Source organism: Sminthopsis crassicaudata, chromosome 2 (assembly GCF_048593235.1).
Source record: "Sminthopsis crassicaudata isolate SCR6 chromosome 2, ASM4859323v1, whole genome shotgun sequence".
Taxonomy (NCBI): domain Eukaryota; kingdom Metazoa; phylum Chordata; class Mammalia; order Dasyuromorphia; family Dasyuridae; genus Sminthopsis; species Sminthopsis crassicaudata.
Window position 1 is genome coordinate 388,367,401 of NC_133618.1, and position 19,774 is coordinate 388,387,174.

Sequence of the window (19,774 nt, forward strand, 5' to 3'; positions counted from 1 at the left end):
AAGAAAATGAGGACCAGACAGGGGAACTGAATTTTCCAAAGCCACAGAATATTTTAATGGAAGATCCAAAAATGGAAGTCATGTCTTTTGACTTTTCTTCCACATTCCCATTCAAGTTATAAGTGGAGGGAGCTGAGTATTCAGACACATATACCTACCACATTGGGTCCATTCACTGATCTTCTGAACCATACATCATTCCAGGATCTCTTGAAGTAGTAGTCTGAGTACACAAAGGTTCAATTATCAACAGGTGTCCATTATTGAAAATATTAATATATTTCTCAATTAAAAGAAAAATAGAACTTCGCAAGGAGCCAATGATTAGAACAAAAGGATACCTAGTAAGTGAATATAAAAATCATGTTTTTACATTATAAGGCAATGTCCTATTTTTTCTGTTATTTTGAAAACACAATGACTTCAGAAGGAAAAAAAAAAAAAAAACAGCAAACGAATGCCAGTGAAGCAGCTAGTTATTAGTTCCTAAGTTGGATTGCTTGAATAAAACATGGAGTTACAAAAAGAGAAATTTTAAAAATAAATAGAAATCTCCTTTAAAAAGTCATTGAGTTCAAAAACTGAATTCAATAAATCAAAGAAAAGATGCTACTGTATTTGAAGACCTATCTTTACATTACTAACACAAAAAAGAAAAACTAAATATCCTAATTCTAAATTTTTGACAATTTAGAATTAAAACTGAGCTAAAGTTTATCTTCTCATTCTAGTCCAAGGTAGCTGGGGTGAGGATAGCTTCACTAAAGCAGCTAACAAAGTAAACATCTGATTAGGAAAGAAATATTTAACTTACTTAAAAGAACAAACTGCTTTCAAGTACTTTAAAAACACTCAATTGGAATAAAAATGATAAGCCAACAAAGAATCATTCTCATCCCTTCATTAAAGAATGTTCTTGAGGGTAACATGGCAATACTTTAATAACCCAGTTCAGGTACATAGTAAAGTGCAGGCACTGAAGTCAGAATGACTATCTTTCTGAGTTCAAATCTGGCCTCAGCCACTAACTAGCCATGTGACCTGGGCAAGTCACTTAACCCTGTTTGCCTCAGTCTCCTCATTACTAAAATGAGCTGGAGAAGAAAATGGCAAACCATTCCAGTATTTTTGCCAAGAAAACCCCAAATGGGGTCATGAAGAATAGGACATAACTGAAAAACTACTGAACAACAAAATTTGAAAATTATAAAACTGCATTTCTTACTTTAAAAACAAATCTACAATTTATATGGACCTTTCTTCCATCTCACCATTATTTTTCCAAATTACTGGAATTTGACTACTAGTTTGTCTAGATCCATAGAACATAGGCTTGAAATAATTAAAAGACTAGCATTGACACTTTCAGTTGAAGCCATTTCTTGAAGACATTTGATTCAGTGAGTTATCAAATCAAGTCATTGTCTCAAATGATGATGTTCTGAGTTCTACCATTATTGAACTAGGCCTGTAACTATGAAGTGACCTTAAACTGTTTCCATTCCAATGAATTTTGGTTCAGCCTGGCTTCTGCTGTCTGAACCAATCCAAAGATCTAGACCAAGTAAAGTACATTGAAGGGCAAGGCCAGTGCTTATAAAACAACAAATTGGTGTGCCAACTGGGAAGAGGAGAAACTGATATACTCAAAGTTGGTCTGGAAATCTGTAAAGGATAGAGAACCACTAATGGCTGTATTGAAAGGTAAATAGAAATAGTTGGTTGGTTTTTATTTGTTTGTTTGTTTTTTTAACAGAAGAAAATAATCACAACTTGAATGTCACATTATTGGCTTTAAGTCTACTTTTACCATCTGGTACTAAAACCCTCTAGCAGCAACTATGCCTCATTTGACATCTACAAGGGTTAAATCAGTGTTATTAACTACTTCCCTAATTATATCCAGAAAGGATAGTCTGGAGCTGTGATTTCCCATCATCAATTCCCTGACAACTCCCCCCACCCCACCCCCCAAAAAATCATGTGGAGCAGAAAAACTCTGGAAAATTAAACTTTCTCTGAAGGGGCAGAAACAATAACTTGGAATGACAGAGTAGAATGGGTAGTGCTTTTCAGACTTTCTGGCAGTAGAATTTGAGAAAGGAAACATCACTGTGTCAAACTTTCTGCACAGCAATTAAAACAAAGAAGGGAGGACCCTAAATATCATTTCTCAATTATTCAAACTATCTCAGTTCATCAGAACAAACATCTCACTACTATTAGAGGTCTGTACCCCCAAAGATAATTTTTTTAAAAGGAAAATGACCTATTTGTACAAAATATTTATAGTAGTTCTTTTTATGGTGGCAAAGAATTGGAAATTGAGGGGATAACAATCAGTGGGGGAATGGCTACACAAATTGTGGTATGTGGTTGTGATAGAATATTACTGTGCTATAAGAAGTGATAAATAGTATGTTTTAGAAAAAGCTGGACTTACACAAACTGATACAAAATGAAATGAGGAGAACCAGGAGAACATTGTATATAACAATGTTGTACAGTGATCAGTTATTCTCACTTATTCTCAGCTAGACAGTGATCCAAGACAATTCCAAAAGACTCATAATGAAAAAGATTATCTACCTCCAGAGAAAAAACTCTTGTATGCAGATTGAAGTATACTATTTCTCATTTCATTATTTTTTCATTTTTAATGTTTTCTTTCACAAAATGACTAACATGGAAATATGCTTTGCATAATTGTATATTGATAACCTATATCAAATTGTTTGCCATTTCAGAGAATAGGGAGGGGAAAGAAGGAAGGAAAGAATTTGAAATTTAAAATTTTTTTTAATATTAAATAGTTTTTACAGAAATATATTTTAAAATATTTAAATTTATTTAAAAAAAAAGATGTAACTCATCTCAATTACTGTAAATAAATACTTCTTGATCCTAGATTGGCAAAAGCTTCCTACTTCTTCAATTGGGTACAGCAAGTCCTCTTCACATCTTCCTAATGCCTTTTAATTATCCTGAGTTTTGTTTCAGCTTTAAAATATAGTGCTCCAGCTCAGCAAGATTGGTCTTTAAAAGGGCGTTGGGAGAAGGGATGGGAAACATTGCTCCTGAAGTCTGTGTTTAAACTTCCCATAAAAGAACCTTAGTTCCAAATTTTTCTCATAACTTAGTATTTTTATCCTTGGCTTCATCTAATATCCTCCTTTGTTCTTGAAATTCAGGACTTGGTTTGAAAGTATAACCTCAATTTATTAATGAGTAATAGTGGATTTATCTCATTTGAAAAATCAGACAAAACTCCAAGCTTCTCCCAAATTTCCCCAAAGACACAGAAATCTAAGTCTTTATTTGTCCCACCTTTCTTACAGGCAATGAGGTGGCACAGTGATTGACACAGAGAAGTCAAGAAGATCTGAGTTTAAATCTAGCTTCAGACATTTATTTATTAGCTGTGTGACCCTGGACAAATCACTTATAGTTTTCTCAATTGTAAAATGGGGATAATAATGGCATCTCCCTCCCAGGGTTGTTATAAGAATCAAGTGAGATAATATTTGTTTAAAAACAACAAAAAAACAAATTTTAAAAATCACAGCACAGCACCTGGTACATAGCAGGCAATGTACAAATACTAGCTATTATTATTATTATTAATTAGCTCTTCTGTTTCCAAAGAAGATTGGCATGGTGTAAAGTTCCTTAAATCTGGATTTCAAGAACCAAAGCTTTTTTGGTACAGCCACAAACAATGTGTGATTTAGAAAAGTCACTTTAATCTTTCTGGGCCTTAGTTTCCTTATATGGAAAATGGTGAGGTTAGACTAAATGACCTATAAATTCTAAAATTGTGATTCCAAGATTAAAGAAGATGAACACTATGTAGCCATAATTTCATTGACAATGACATTCCAAATCAATGTAAAAAATGCCAAATACCCTAAGCCAGTAGGATTTAGAGAGTTAAAGATTTTTCAGTGACCAGATAATTGTATATTTGCCTTTTTCTCCTTATCCAAATGGCAACTCTCCAATCCTTTGAAATTTTAATACTAAATTCAAGTCAGTTACCTCAAATATAGCATTTCAAAGCACAAATGCAGGTAGCTAATTCCTTCTGGGATAACACCAGCTGTATACCAATATGGTTAAAATCAAATGTTCACTTGCAACTGGTGTTCCTGACTTTCTCAATGGAAATAGAAGTAGACATCTACCACGGAGTTTCTCTTTCTATATGTGGCATCATGTACTTTTCCATGTGGAAGCTGCCATAAGACAGCGATATGGGAAGCATTGTGAATAGTCATTGTTATTATCTGGATTACCCTTCTTTTCAAAGATGTGGCTTTTGAATCGAACATTTGAGTGCCCTGGGTAGGGCTCACTAAGTTCATTCCTATGAATAGATTTCTCTGCATTGTCTCCAAAGTGAAGTGTGTGCTTCCATGTGAGTGTGTGTGTGTGTGTGTGTGTGTTTATTCTTGCCCCTAGGATCTCATTTCCAAAGCAAGAATGAGGTTGAGTGGTAAAAGATTTGGTACTTGATTAAAAAGCTCATATTGATTCCTGGTCCAGTTAATTATTTTTTTTTAACCTAAGTAGTCTTAGCAGAAAATATTGTAGAAGCAAAATTAACATTCTCCATCTGGGAAATAAAGTTTTTGCTCTAAAATGGGGGAAATGGGGAAAGCCGAAGAAGCTGATCTATTTCAAAGAAGGGACAAGGATTTTTAAGCCCACCTTCAGCCCCTAAGATGGTAAGAGATGATAGGGAAAATGTAAACCATACTCCCAGGCACTCAAGTGTCTAAATGAAAAATGAAAAGTTCACTTGAATTAAATGCCTGGGGCTGCCACTTAATTAAGTTTGATCTTGGACTACTGGGCATCTTTTCTGGGCCTCAGTTTCCTCATCAAAGGGAATGAGGCTAAATCTCTAAGAATTTTTTAAACTTACTACCCTCACTAAATCCCATATCCATTTTGTTCTTTCAATTGAATGTTTTCAAAGAAACTAATATAACTTTCTGGAAGATGAACCCAGGTGAGTTTAGATTTTAGAATCATTCATAATAAATAAGCACTTTGAATTTTAAATTCTAAGGAGAAAGTCCAAGGCTCAGTATCTGGAACCTTGCCCTCCACCCCTTAAATCCTATTAACCTGAAAATGCACAATGGTAAGAGCCTATTGTGGTGAGGTACTCTAGCTGATAATAAACCCCCTTTAGGAAAGGGATCCCCACAGTGACAGATAAAGACACTAGGCTATCACCAAATGTTTGTTTTCAATAGGTGGTCATTCTCAGTTACCAGAGATTAGAACAGCTAGAATATTTTAGTTTTACTTTTGCACATTTCTCTATGTAAACAATACAACTTGCCCTCTTGGCTAGACAGTTCCTAATCTAGTTGGTTTCATTTTCCCCATGCAAAAGCACCAGCACAGCTGGGTTCCCAGCTGGGCTAAAAGAATGAATAATTCTTTAAATAACTATGGCTTTTTAAAAGTGTGAACTTTCTTTTGCTTAGTACTGAATTTTGTGAACTGTCTTTTTCAATAAGAGAATTTAGAGGCCAAGAATTTATCATTAGCATAAAAATGGGAAAGTCAATGGACATGCATCTGATTTCAACCATCCCCTTCAATAAGAAACCACAGTGTTCTGATTTTCAAAAGGTGGAAATGGATGCCTTGACTCCTTAAGTCAAATTCTGCCTAGACACGAGTAAGGAAGCAGCTAAAAAGAAAATGCACATGAGAAAGCAACAAGATAGGGTGTAATTACACCAAAATACAAGCGATCCTTAGGAATGCAAGACTATTTGCAGAACAGGATACTTTTATATAGCATTGTGAGGAGTTATTATGCCTAGTTAATCTCCTTCTACTTCTTCCTCTTCCCCTCCCACAAAAAGGAAAGAAGACTCACAATTATACATTGCTTAAAGAAAATCCAAAGATTTCCAGACCTAAAATGTCAATTATTGAAAGGTCTATGATTTTTCCAGAGTGTGGATACTCCAACTGCCAATGAGATCCAATTCCCTCCATGCTTTAGGAAACTTGCTTCTTGAGTTGCATTAGCTAAATAAATTCATCATCCAGATGCCTACCTTCTGAGGAATCTCTCTGTACTTTAGTGTGCCATTCCGACAGCAGAGGTACAATCTGTTGCCACTTTTGTATTCAAAGTCTTTGTAGTTCGGTAATCTGTGTACCATTCATCACTAACACAGCTTTAGAGAATCCAGGGTCACCTCCAAAACTTGAAGAAATATTAGAGGAAGACTTAAGTGGGGGAAATGCATACTGCTCAGTATAAATTTCTTCTTTTTGATTTATCCTTAAGTTCCAAAAGGAACTTCTACTACTATTTCCATAATTATTAAGCACTAATCTTCTACAGAAAGCTTATCCTTTCCTCCAATTGCTAGCACCCTCACTTTCTTTGATTTAATTACCTTGTATTTATTTCTAATGTATTTTGTATGTATATACATATATAACTTTTATCTTCCCTGGGACAATGCAAATCTTTTGTCAACAAGAACTATTTCTTTCTTTCTTTAATCTATATCCATAGCATCAGCAATCATGCCTGATACTTAGTAGGCCCTTAAATGTTGACAGATAAATGTCTTACTCCCTCTCTCCAGCTCCCCATCAAAAACATCCAATACAAAATGATAGGAAATACATTACTTCAGGATGTTGTGAAAGTAGACAAGAGAATAGCATATTAAAAATTACAGAAGAAAAGGTGCCACTGGACTGATTCAATTCAATAAACATTGATTAAGCAGCCCTATATGCCAGGCTTAGTACAGCACTGGGGGTACAAAAATAGATAAAAAATAATTCCTGCTCTCAAAAAACTTATAATCTAATGGGGGAGATAACATGCAAACAAATATATACAAAGCAAGCTATGTGCAGGATACATAGGAAAAAATTAAAAGAGAGAAAGCACTGGAATTAAGAAGGATTAGAGAAGGCTTCCTCTAAAAGGTAGAATTTTAGTATTTAGTATTCTGGGAATCAGGGACAGCCACCAAGAGTAGGTTCCAGTCTTTACTTTGACCAGTATACTCTGTAAAGTATTTGTCTCACACCCCCCCAAAAAAATTTTGACTTTTAAACATTATTCTGAGAACCACATTTCCTAGAATCCAGACACCTGAAAATCTTTGTTAAATAATAAAACAATGGGGACTTCACTTAATATTACCAACATTACAATCACCAAGGACCAGCTTCCCTATTTTTCTATATGCCAGTCTTCTCCAATAAGAAAATCTCAGCCGAGTAAGTTTGTTTTATACACAGAAAACAAAAAATAAGATTGTTAAGTTTCTTTCCTGCTTATCACAAGGTCAGGATGTCTAGATTTCCTTGTTTAATATCCCACTGCCACATGTGTTTTCTTTAACCTTATTTTTAAGGTTCTTTCTTTGAGCTGAAATAAGAAAGTACAACTTCTATTACTCTATCCATGTTGTCAAAATGCCCATCAGCTCTCCAAGTTTTCATTTTCCACTCTCTAATGTCTGAACAAAAAAAAATCATCAAACTGACAGAAACCTACCAAATATCAATTTAAATCAGGATCTTTTCATTTTAAAATGTTTGCTTTCAAACACATCCCCTTCTCCCTAGCAAATTATGTATGTGAGGGTTTTCTTTTTCCCAGTAATTGCAGTTCTAAATTTATCTTTTCCATACCTAAACTATATATGCTGCTTTAGAATGTCCCATCTTAATAAGAGATTTTATCTCTACCTCAAATCTACCTGATTTTCAAATTGAGTTATTAATTGGTAGGGCAGGTGGCAAATGGAAGAAGAAGGAGAAAACATCAATCACCAGTATACCTGGAGTTGGCCATCTGGTCCTTAGTGAACAGGAAAAATGAATTTCTATAAAGCTATGTACATTGAATTTCTCCCTAGGCAAGATCCAATAACCAGATCCCTGTCCATTTCCCATGGAATGTATGAACAAGATCCATACCTCCTTGAGGAGGTCTCCAGTAGGATTAAATGGCAAACAGTTCTTGACTGGTCCCAACTGTCTAGCACAGGATAAGTTAGAGTATTAAAATAACAGACAACGGTTTTGCCTCATGTTAGAATCATTGAACATTCTCTTCCCCAAACCATTTTGACTTTTCAGTTATTCTTATTAAAAGACTATCAAAATTATTCTGAAAGAAATAAAATAATATGGCTTACCATATACTGCCCAGATATACTCCCTAATACCTGAAGTTTTCTACCTGCATGAAGGGTATACCAAGAAGCCCTTCAAACAGCAAATATCAGGTTTGGGGATCCGTATTGGGCAATATTTTAAAAGCATGAATCTGGAAGAATGAAGAGTGCAAAACTTTTTTATAGTTATTATATATTCTCTGCCTCCCACAGATTCTCCTCCAAGCCATCTCTTATCTGTTAGTACATTAGTAAACATGCAGATTTTCAAGGAAGTGTAATTATATGTATATCATGATTCAGTAGATATATGTTCAGTCATTATCTGCATACTATTAGCAAGTTATCTTTGGGTGGGCTCCTGCAATTAGGTATCCAGAGAAAGGAAAAAGAAAACAATGAAATACTTCGACTGAAAAAAGCAGAGGAAAGACCTGTGCCAAACATTTAAGTTAGCCATAATCTGGGCTGAAACATCCTACTGAAAGACTAATACTAGATACAATATTTTTTAAAAGACCACTTTATCTCATAGAGAAGACCACTTCATAATAGACTTTTCACTCTCCCACATCAAATAATCTTGCAGGCAACTCCAAAGTCAAAGAGATTTCAAAATGCTACTTCTCTCATCACCTGCATTCTTTTACTGCACCCAACATCCTGGAGATGACAGATGCAGTCACTTCATCCTGCCACCGAAGTGTCAGAGCTGAACTTGGAGCCATTCGGAGAAAGTTACCCCAATATTTCATCACCACCATAATCTACAGAGATTCTGTATCTGTTAGGAAACCTTTAAAAGATTTAACAGAAACTCTAAACAACAGTCCCTGAAATAAATCAGGTTACTGGTCCTAGAGGTTAAGACCTGACTATGCCTGGCAGTGCTGAGGTTAGGGATAAACCCAACACCTTTTTTTTTTTTTTTTTTTTTTTTTAAGTGGCACATATAGAAAACAGTATCACTTAAAGTCCAACTCTGCCTGCGCCAGCCATGTACGAATGGAGGTGGGGGTGGGGTCGACGATTCCCTGGGAGAACTTGTGGGCATGGGCCTGCGAAGCCCAATAGAGTGCCCAGTTATTCCTGCAGAACCAATCCAGCCCATCCAGGGCAGTAGCCCAGAAGGAAGGAGGGGGCCCTCGGGGATCCCTAGCAACCTGATCAAGGCCGCTGAGGCCCCCTCCCAGCCCGACAACCCCCGGCCCGGCACCGCCCCGGAACTTTTCCTCTCTCCAGCCTCTGCTGGGCTACAATGGCAGCGTTCCAGTCCCACATGCCATCCATCAGCCGCAGATTTCTGCTGGCACAGCCCCAAGGCTCTTCTCACGCCCCCCTCCCCCCAGCCCCGCACTCTTCCTCTCCCACACACACTTTGAACCTGCTCTCCCCTCACCCCCTCGAGCCAAACGTCCTGAGTAGGGGTAGCCCCACCCCCCAAGTTGCTCGACCCCTACACCTGCCAGGCCTAGGCACCTGCGGCACCTTTTAGCCCCTCCTCCTTTTTCTCCCCCACCCCAGCGGAGGGGGAGGGCGACTCACCGCAATCGATGCACAGGATCTTGCCCACCTCCTTCTTAAGGTTCTTGCCGTTCGTATCCAAGGGAGGGAAGGCCGTCTTGTAGACCTTGGGCTCTTCGGTGGCCTCCAGGAAAAAGATGTAGCGCTGGTTCCTCTCCACTGGCGCGCAGGAACCCACGGTGATCACCTGGTCCCGCTGCAGCCCCCCGTTTCGAAGCGGCCACTTGTCCAACACCTTCACGAGCGCCACCCAGCCCGAGACCGGGGGCTCTCGGGTGCTATTCGAGCCCCCTGGCTGCACGAAGCCCTGCACCTTGCCCTCCACCACTACGGGCGCCTTGAACGCCTGGTCCTGCACCGACCTGAGGCTGGGCGAATAGCAGGCGAGTGACACCCCGAAGAGCAGCATGGAGAAGCCGGGTGTCGGGTCGCGCCTCATGCCGCCGGCGGCTGCGGCTCCCCAGCGGGCTGCGGCGGCGGCGGCGGCGGCGGCAGCTGCTGTCCCGGCTGCTGGGCTGCGGCTGTGGCTGCGGCCGCGGCTCTGGGGGCGCAGCGGGACGGGCGATGCTGCCGCGGCTGGTGCTGCTGCTGTCGCTGCTGCTGCCGCTGCTGCTTCTGCTGCTGCTGCTGCTGCTGTTGCTGCCGCTGCTGCTGCTGCTGCACGAAGCCTCCTCCAGTGGCGGTGGCGGCACTGAGCAGCAAACCTGCCGCATCTGGCCAGGCCATTTGGGGGGCTCAGCCGCTCAGCCGCCGCCTCGGGAGGGGAAACACAGCCCTTTGGAAAACCGGAAACGGCGTAACGTGATCGCCTCGTAGCCCTCCGCCCGCGGCCGGGCGAGGTAACTTAAGAGGGCAAGGGCGGGGAGGGGACAGCGCTGGCTGCGCAGGCTGGCAGGCAGGCGGCAGTCCCACCCGGAGCCGACCTCAAGTGGGATGCAGAGAATGGGACACCCGCCCTCCTGCGTCCTCTTCCACGCCCTCCGCGGGTCCCCTGGGCTCGGTGGGACTCGGACTTCAGCACGGAAATCTGGAGCAATACACGGAGGAATACTTTTCCCCTCTGGGAGGTTGCTCTCCCGCTTTAGGGGTCCTCTTTAGGAATCCCGGGGAATCCCGTCTATTCCTACCTTCCCTCCATCTAGTCTCTACCACCCTTGGCAGATAAGAACCAGAGAATATAAATCCTCCGGAGCCCCAGCAGTCTGGGGAATAGGGGCTCAGCCCGTCCCCTTGTATTAAAGAATCCGGGAATAACAGGCCTCTAATCTCAGGTGTGCTGGACTGAGGTTTCAAATCGGGACTGGCATCTGAAATCCAGTTTGGACCGGGGAGGCTTCGGGTCTCCCCAATGGAGACTGCAGAGATAAGGAGAAATGATGCCAGATGTGGGATCCGGAGGATGGCCTCCAGTCTTGGGATTCCTTTCTACCGCGTACTTCATAAGGGCTGTTGTTAGTCTCAAATGAGATAATGTATGCAAAGCATTTTTGCAAACTTTAAAGTTCTGTCAGGTATTAGCCCCATCACTATCCCCTAAATGTGAGCTGGGAAAGGAACTTTGCCAAGTCCTTGCCCAAGAAAGCAAAAGTTAAAGATTCTCTCTTAGGGATAGACAAGAGCCTCCCTTTCATATATTCACTGGAAGATGATATTAGAGAAATCAAGAACTCCTTACCTCACATCTACATCTGGACCTGCTTGGCCTAGACCCTAGATTCAGGGATTTCATAAAAACAAGTCCCTCTGTTATAATGTTATAATGTCCCTCTCTTATAAGGGACATTAGAAACGATCTTGCACCATCTTGCTAATAACATTCCAAGGAACTTTATCCTCAGTAAATCAGTCAATTCAAATTCATCTATTCAGCCACCAGTGTGATTTTTCCCAAACATGGCACACCTCTACTCAGTGGCCTCCTATGGCTCCTTATCTTCTCAGGGATCAAATACAAAACCCTATTTGACGGTCAAAGTCCTTGATAAGCTAGCCCTTCCAACATTTTCTGACATAACTTCAGGCCACTGCTCTTTAATCCAGTGATACTGGCCTCCTGGCATTTTCTCTGTCCTCCATACCTGCAATGCTCTTTCTCCTTAACTCCCCTGACTTTCTAAGTCCCAACTAAAATATTATTTCTTACATGAAGGCTTTCCCAACTTAACTCCTTTTGATTCTAGCTCCTTCCCATTTTAATTATTTCCTGTTTATCCTGTATATTGCATGTTTGTATGTATTTATTTGCGTGTTGTCTCCCTCATTGGATTGTAATCCTTTTTGAGGGCAGAGACTATTTCACACTGCTTAGCACAGTGCCAGGTACATAGTAGGCACTTAATAAATGTTTATCAATTGGTTATCTTTCAGTCCAGTGCATATTTTCACTGCATTTCTGACTACCTAAAGCCCATTTTGAAACACTCTTCTATTGAAGTTTCAGAGCCCTTATGCTCAGCTCAACAAAACAGAACAGGAACTAAAGAGTGGGGAGAAATAATTCTCCTTCCTTTGCTAAATATGTGATATACATAGAGATGAGCTCTTATGATTGACCTCAACTTTTCAATGACTTGAACAGAGAACAAAGTATTAAGTTTCCTAAAAGGGCAGCCAAAACTGCTGCTATTCTATTTATTTTGGACATATATTAGACATTCATTAATGGACCAATATCAATGTGGAGGAAGTCTCTAGTTAAATGCCCCAGGGATCTGTCCTTGGCTTAAACTTGTCAATTCCTTCCTACAATGTGGTGCCTTGGCTTGAACACACTATTTTCAGATGTGGTCTGACTAGGGCAGAGGACATCAAGACTGTTACCTTTGTACACTGTGCCTTTCTACATTCAGGTGCTTTTTTTGACTGCCATGTCACAGTGTTAATTGGTTGCTCTTTAAAATTCTCAGATCATTTATAGACGAACAGTCTTTAATTATACCTCTCTGAGTCTTATGCAGCTGATATTTTGAGACCCAGTGTAAGAGTGTATATGTATCAAGGGCACTTAGATGGCACAGTGGATAGAGCACTGGGCTAGGAGCCAAGAAAATCTGAGCTTAAATCTAACCTTAGGCACTGGCTGTGTGACTGTGAACAAGTCATTTAATCCTGCTTGCCTCATTTTCCTCATTTATAAGATGATGGAGAGAAGGAAATGGCAAACCATACTGTTATCTTTGCCAAGAAAACCCCAAATTGATTCACAGAGAGTAGAACACAACTGAAATGATTGATATATTCATCTCTATTAAATCTTATCTTAATACATTTGTCAAGATATTTAGTATGCTTACTCTGTTATCCAATGCCTTAATTGTTTTTTTCAAGCCTTCTACAAATTTCATGAGTGGCATTTGTACTTTTAACCAAGGTATTGATAAAAATATTGAAGTTTATGGGGCCAAAGATTTATAGTTATGTACATTCCACTAGAGAACTCTTTACAGCAATTTAATCTTAATTAATTAACTAATTACAAGAATAATGCCAAGTGCTCAAGCTAAGAATGTACTTGGCAATGAATGACTAAAGATCCAAAGAGGTCCATCATTATTTATACCATTCTGAATATACCTAATATTAACAGATGAACCACATCTTTTCATTTTGTCCACAAGAAAAGCTCCAGAGACTTTGTTGCTCAAATATCAAGAAACTGTAGAATTCCCTTAATCTATCTACCAGTCTAGTTGCCCTAGGAAAAAATAAAAAGAAAAGTTAGTACCTTGTCATCCCCTGTTCTTGGTGAAGATATTCTGGTTCTTTGTGATTATCATTTCCCTTTCTAAGTGTTTCCAAATGGTCTTTTTAATAATACATCCTTGAATTTGGCTAGAACTTAAAGTCAAATTCATTGGACTATAATCCAAAGAGCCTTTTTCCTTTCTCCTTGAATTTTTACTGACAGTGGGACAACAATCATGTAAGTTCTATCAGCATACTAAAATGTATTTATACAAGCCTGAAGACCACTGCATTGATGACTACAGTCTCACTTATCTGAAGTTACACCCCAATGTTAACCATTTAGCCTATCATTCCAAAGCCAATGGTCACTTTATTGTCAGAGAAAACAAGAACCAAAATTGTAGCTTAGTAATTATCTATTTATGGATGACATTCTATCATCCATTGTCATCATTCAATTCTCTTTAGCTATGGGTCAAGCATTTCTTTTATTATCTTATTGTCCTCAACATAGCTAATAAAGCCATTTTTGTTGTTCTTGGCATTCATTGCCAAGTAAATTCTTAGCTTAAGCACTTGGTATTATTCTTACAATTAGTTAATCAACCAATAAGTCATTAAGTATTAAGTACATACCATGTGCCAGGCATGGTGCACAGGGATACAAGTACAAAAAAAAAAAAGAAAGAAATAAAGAAAAATTCCTACTTGTGATGAGTTTATATTTTGAGAGACAAAAAGAATATATGAAAATATATATAGCATAGATACAAAACTAATATATGCAAATATATACAGAGCAGTTAAATACAAGGTAGTTTGGGAGGAAGGCCACTAGCACTTGGAGGATCAGGAAAGGCAGAAGATTATGTTTGAGCTACATGCTGAAGGAAAAGAGGGAGTCTATGAAAAGGAGGCAAGGCAACAATGTATAACAGGCAAGAGGGATGGCCAGTGTAAAAGCATGCAGATTGGGGAGGGAGATAGAAAGTGAGGAATAGAGAGGCCAGAATCATAGAGGGGGGAGGGGAATGAACTAATATTCAATGAGACTGGAAAGCTAGCCTGGGGACAGATCATGTAAGTCAGTCAATCAATGAGTGCTAGATTATAGAGCTTTAAAAGCTAAACAGAAGAGTTTATATTTTATCTTAAAGGCAATAGGAAGCTACTAGAGTTGTCTGAGTAGGGAATTCAAGTGGTCAGATCTGTTCTTAGGGAAAATTACTTTGGCAGCAATGTGTAGGATTGACTGGAGTGGTGAGAGACTTGGGGTTGCTACAATTATTTAGATGAAATATGATGAAGTCCTGAACTAAGGTCATAGATGGGTGAATGGAGAGAAGGGGTCAAAAGCAGAGATATGTAAAAGAAGAAACAGTAAAGATTTGGCAAGTGATTGGATATATGAGATATGAGAAAGCCAGAAATCAAGGATAATGCTGAGATTATGAACTGGGACATTAGAAGAATGGTGATTCTTTTAACAGAAATAGGAAGTTTGGAATAAGGGAGGATTTAGGAAGAAAGATAATGAATTCAATCTGAGATATTGGTTTTAGATGGCTTTAGGACATCCAGTCTAAATTCCAATAAATAAGCAATTGGAAATAGAGTACTAAAGCTAAAGGGAGAGACTGAGGTTAAATCTAGGAGTCATCTGCTTAGAGAGTTAAATCCTTAGAAAATATTATTAGTAATAATAATTACCATTTACATTGTGTATTAAGGTTTGCTAAATGTTATGCATGTTATCTAGTTCGATCTCATTTGCTGGGAGCTGATGATATAATCAAGTAAAATAATACAGAGGAAGAAAGGAATAGCACCTAGGACAGCACCTCAGGGAATGCCTTCACTTAGGGGCCAAGATGTGCTTTTTGACTAATAGCATGTCAAATAGTCAAGAAGCATGTATTGAGGATTTGCTGTGGTGTAGACACTATGCTAAGTGCTGGGGATACAAGGAAAGGCAAATAATATAATCCTTGCCCTCAAGGATCTCATATTCTAATAGGAAAACAACATGCTATTACATTCATATAAATCATAATCATAATCATAATAGCTATAATTTATATAGCATTACTCTGTGCCAGGCACTATGCTAAATGCTTTACAATTTAGTATCTCATTTGATCCTCACAGCAAATCTGAGGAATAGGTGCTGATATTATCCCCATTTTCCAGATGAGGAAACTAAGCTAGGGACACATAGCTGGTAAATATCTGAGACTAGATTTAAATTCAAGTTTTCAAGACTTGAGACCTGAACTCTTCATTGAGCCACCAAGCTACACCTAGGTGTATATCTTATAAAGGAAAGTAATTTCAAAAAGAAACTACTTGCAGTAGTGAAGATCAACAAGATCCCACAGAAGGTAGAATTTAAGCTGAAGAAGATAGGAGGAGGGAAGCATGCAGAGTTAAGGAGAAAGAGCATTCCAGTCATGGGGAAGAGCCAATGAAAATGTGTGAGTATCTCTCACTTATCAATCCTCCATTATCTGTCTAGAAAGGTAGCTTATAAACCATATGAGTGAGCACTTTTTGGCTTCTTTTAAAAAAAAAAAAAAACTTATTAATCACTATCCTTGAAAGAACAGGAAGGGACCATTTTGTGTTTTCTTTGTTTTCTGGGTTACCATGGCCAAAGAATTCATCACTGAGTGATGAGCCTCTTCATATTTGACTAGGCTAGTTCTTAGACAACAGTCAAGTCACTAGGCCCAGGACTCAAAGTCTTGTTTGAACCTGCCAAAGTTTAGGCCCCATTCCATAAACTAAAAGTATCCAGACTCGCTTCCATGCTATGATGAGGTATTAGAGTAGGACTTTTTGTGGAGGACCTAATCAGTCATAAAGACCTTTGAAAATATTAATAAATGAGGAAACTGAAGCCCAGAGAAGTTACTTGCTCAAGGTTACAGAGACATTAAGTGGTACAATCAAAAGTCAAATCCAGATCCCCTGACTTGATCCAAATCTCTGTGATATATATCACCTTTCCTTTTCTATACACTTTTAAAATCTAAGTTTGTTCTTATATCAGAGATTCCACTACTAAGTATATATCCAAAAGAGATCAGACAAATCCCAAATATGCCAAAATATTAATATTAATATTTTGAGTTTTATTAAAAAAAAAACTGGAAACAAAGTCAATGTTTATCTATTGGGAAATGGATAAATTGAAGTACATGGATGTAATGGAACATTATTATACTGGGGAGACTCAAAGAATATGAAAAATTTAGAGAAACATAGAAAGATATGTGAATTGATACAAAATTAACTAAGCAAAGCTAGGAAGACAATATAAAAGGAGGCTACAATGATGTAAATAGAAAGAACAAAAAACTTAAACTGAATACTATGTAGTTACAATACTACGGAATTACCAAGTTTGATCTAGAAAAGAGATGAAATTATCTCCCTCCCTTTTTTTTTTTTAAACAAAGGTGGGGAACTATAGGTGTGGAACATTATATAGACTGGCAGTCTTGATTAGTGTAGGTTGATCATGTGAAACTGCTCCTTTTCTTTTTTAATTTTTATTCTTTATTATAAGGGAATCAGCCAAGTGGCTGATAGGGCAGACTATGAGGGAAATATTTGTAAATAAAAGTTCTTTATTTTATAAATGAAAAACAAACAAACCACAGGATCATGGAGGCTGAGTTTCCCCCACACACACGAAGCCTATTAATGAAAATGAACAAAGAACAAAATATATCAATTTTTTAAATGTTTAAAGAAAGCAGTATAAATTAAGTTGCTATCTGATCACAAAATTGCCATGTGTTCACACTGGTCTCTTTAAACAACTATTTTCTTTTTCCTTAATTCCTTAATTTATTTGTATTTATATTGTTAGAAGTTAATTTTTAAGAGCTTTTTAACCTTTTGGGGGCAACTTCCTTTATAAAAATTTAAAGCATTGGTCTTTATTCTTTTTTTCAACTCTTTAAAATCTATTTCCCTAAAGTATGCCAGATTTTTTTTCTCCTTTATCTCAAATTCTAGAATAGGACAGTCACTCCCTTCCAAAGTTCTTCAGAAGTTAATCCTTATTTATTAATTAGAATCAAATGTTTTCTCCATATTTTAAAAGATAAAATTATCATGGAGGCAGGTTCATATGTTCATACTTTAGCAGCTATTTTGCTTTTGAGAGAGAGAGAATCCATGAATAGATCTTGTTTAAGGTCACAGTATTAGTGAAAAAAAACAAGGCTAAAACCCAAGTTTCCTGTTCTAATTCTTATTGTATTCCAAATTCTCGCTGGAAGATTCATTTATTATAATGGAAAGGGCAGTTATGAAATCATTAGGCACTATATATATGTATATATGTATATATATATATATATATATATATATATATATATATACACACACACACATAGAATATTATTGACATTGAATTCAAGATGGACACACACACACACACACACACACACACACACACACACACACACACACAAAAACCCTCTGGTTTCCTTTTCCTAGTTTCTTCCACATAAAGAGCGCTTGAGTTAGTTCACCAGTTCTGCCAGCTTAGCAGGTATCTGTGTTACTTAAAGAGAAAAGTATGACTATTTGTTCCAGATACTTGGTTTAGCTTTTGTCTGGTCCCTCTATGACACAAAACATTGTCTCACATTTTCAACAATACTTTTCAATTTTTAAATAATAAAAAATTATAGACCAATTTTCTCTCTCTTTAGGGTCTGTTTTCTAAATTAGGCTCTCTGAGTCATTCTCAACTTCTGCAAGGTTAAGTTCTTTTCCTTTAAGAAAGCTTTGAACAGAGGACCAGATAGTAACATTGAATTTTAGGTTTAAAAGGGACCTAAGAAATGATCTTATTGAATGCCTTCATTTTGTAGATGGGGAAACTGAGGCTTTGGAAAGTTCAGTCTTTCCTATGTATACAAAGCCTATCAATAGCAGAGCAGAGACTAAAACCCAGATGTTTAACATTACATTTTGGTCTTTTCTGACAACATGGCTATTTTTCTTCTATTAAATGGAATTGTTAATTCTTTTCTTTCATAATTCAAAATTTTTATTCACCTATTTTCAGTAACATATGTATGAATACATATATATGTTCACGTGTTCATGCACATGTATACATATATTATGTTTTCATATGTATACATATATGCATATGTGTTCAGTATGTGCTAGGCATATTAACAGTGGATTCTGTTGTCTCCATTTCAAAATAGGCTTTGACATTAATATTCCCAACACTCAATAAGATGGAGGTATGAGTCAATGGTTATAACACACAGCTTGGAGTTGGGAGTTCAAGGAGTTCTACTCTCAACACCACCCCAAAATTGCTGTGAGGGAGTAACAGGCAGTCCACTCAGCTTCTCTGTAGCTGTATTTCTGCATCTGGGATAATAATACTCTTGTTTATAAAGTGCTTTGAGACTTTTGGATGCAAAAGTACTATGTAAGTGCAAATTATTATCTCTTTTCCAGACACCACTTTCAGATCCAAATCCAGAAAGTTCCGCAACCCCCAAAAAGAAAGTTAGCAAAAGTACATGTGTACATACATCTCTAGCCTGTACCAGTGTAAAGATATATGTGTGGATAACATATCTACAAGTTTTCATTTACATGGTATATCACATTTAGTCAGGATAGGAGAAAATTGAGAGGCACTATTTGATGCTGAAAGTTTGTTTTTTCTTATTTCTTTATGACTTATGAATATGTACTTTTCTCTCAAGATCAAGAAGAACTTTAATGTTAACTCAGTAAGTAGAAGCAGAGCAAGAGAAAAAATTGATCTTTCTCTCAGATTCTCAGCCTGATATACTTTTAAGTATTCAGTTTTGTTTGTTCACTGGTACATCTTCCCTTAAATTCAAGTGGGCACACACACTAATCCCTCTTTTCTTTTCTCTCTGCATTCTCCTTCTTGGGAAATCTTGTCCACTTCCATAGTTTCAATCATTACTTTGAAAATAATTCCCCAAACTACTTATCCAGCCTTAATCTCTTCCACAAGCACATATTCTGTATTTCCAACTGCCTGCAAGATATCTCAATCTGAATATGCCAGTAGTATCACAAATTAAACATGCTTTCAAAATGAACTCATTGTCTTTTCCCTAAATATTTCCCTCCAACTACTTTCCCTTTTTCTGTTGATGACATCACCACTTTAGCCAGACTAAAGAGCTTGAAGCTATCTTTGACCCTTTTCCTTCTCAACCCCATTTTAATCTTCTACATTTCTTCTATTTATCCCTTTCTCTCCATTCATGTGGCCACCATCCTAGATCTGGTTCCCATTTCCTTCCACCTGGGCAATTGGAATAGCCTCCTAACTTATCTCCCTGCTTCCATTCTCT

At 37.9% G+C, this 19,774-nt stretch overlaps 1 protein-coding gene across 1 annotated transcript in view; it reads right to left on the minus strand.

Moving 5' to 3' along the window:
- Window positions 1–10,420, minus strand: part of NRG2 (neuregulin 2) — a 243,759-nt gene extending 233,339 nt beyond the window's left edge. Inside the window, 2 exon segments of the mRNA XM_074291546.1 lie at window positions 9,729–10,197; window positions 10,199–10,420. Coding sequence (XP_074147647.1) covers window positions 9,729–10,197; window positions 10,199–10,420 — 691 coding nt within the window.
- Window positions 10,421–19,774: the final 9,354 nt, after the last annotated feature.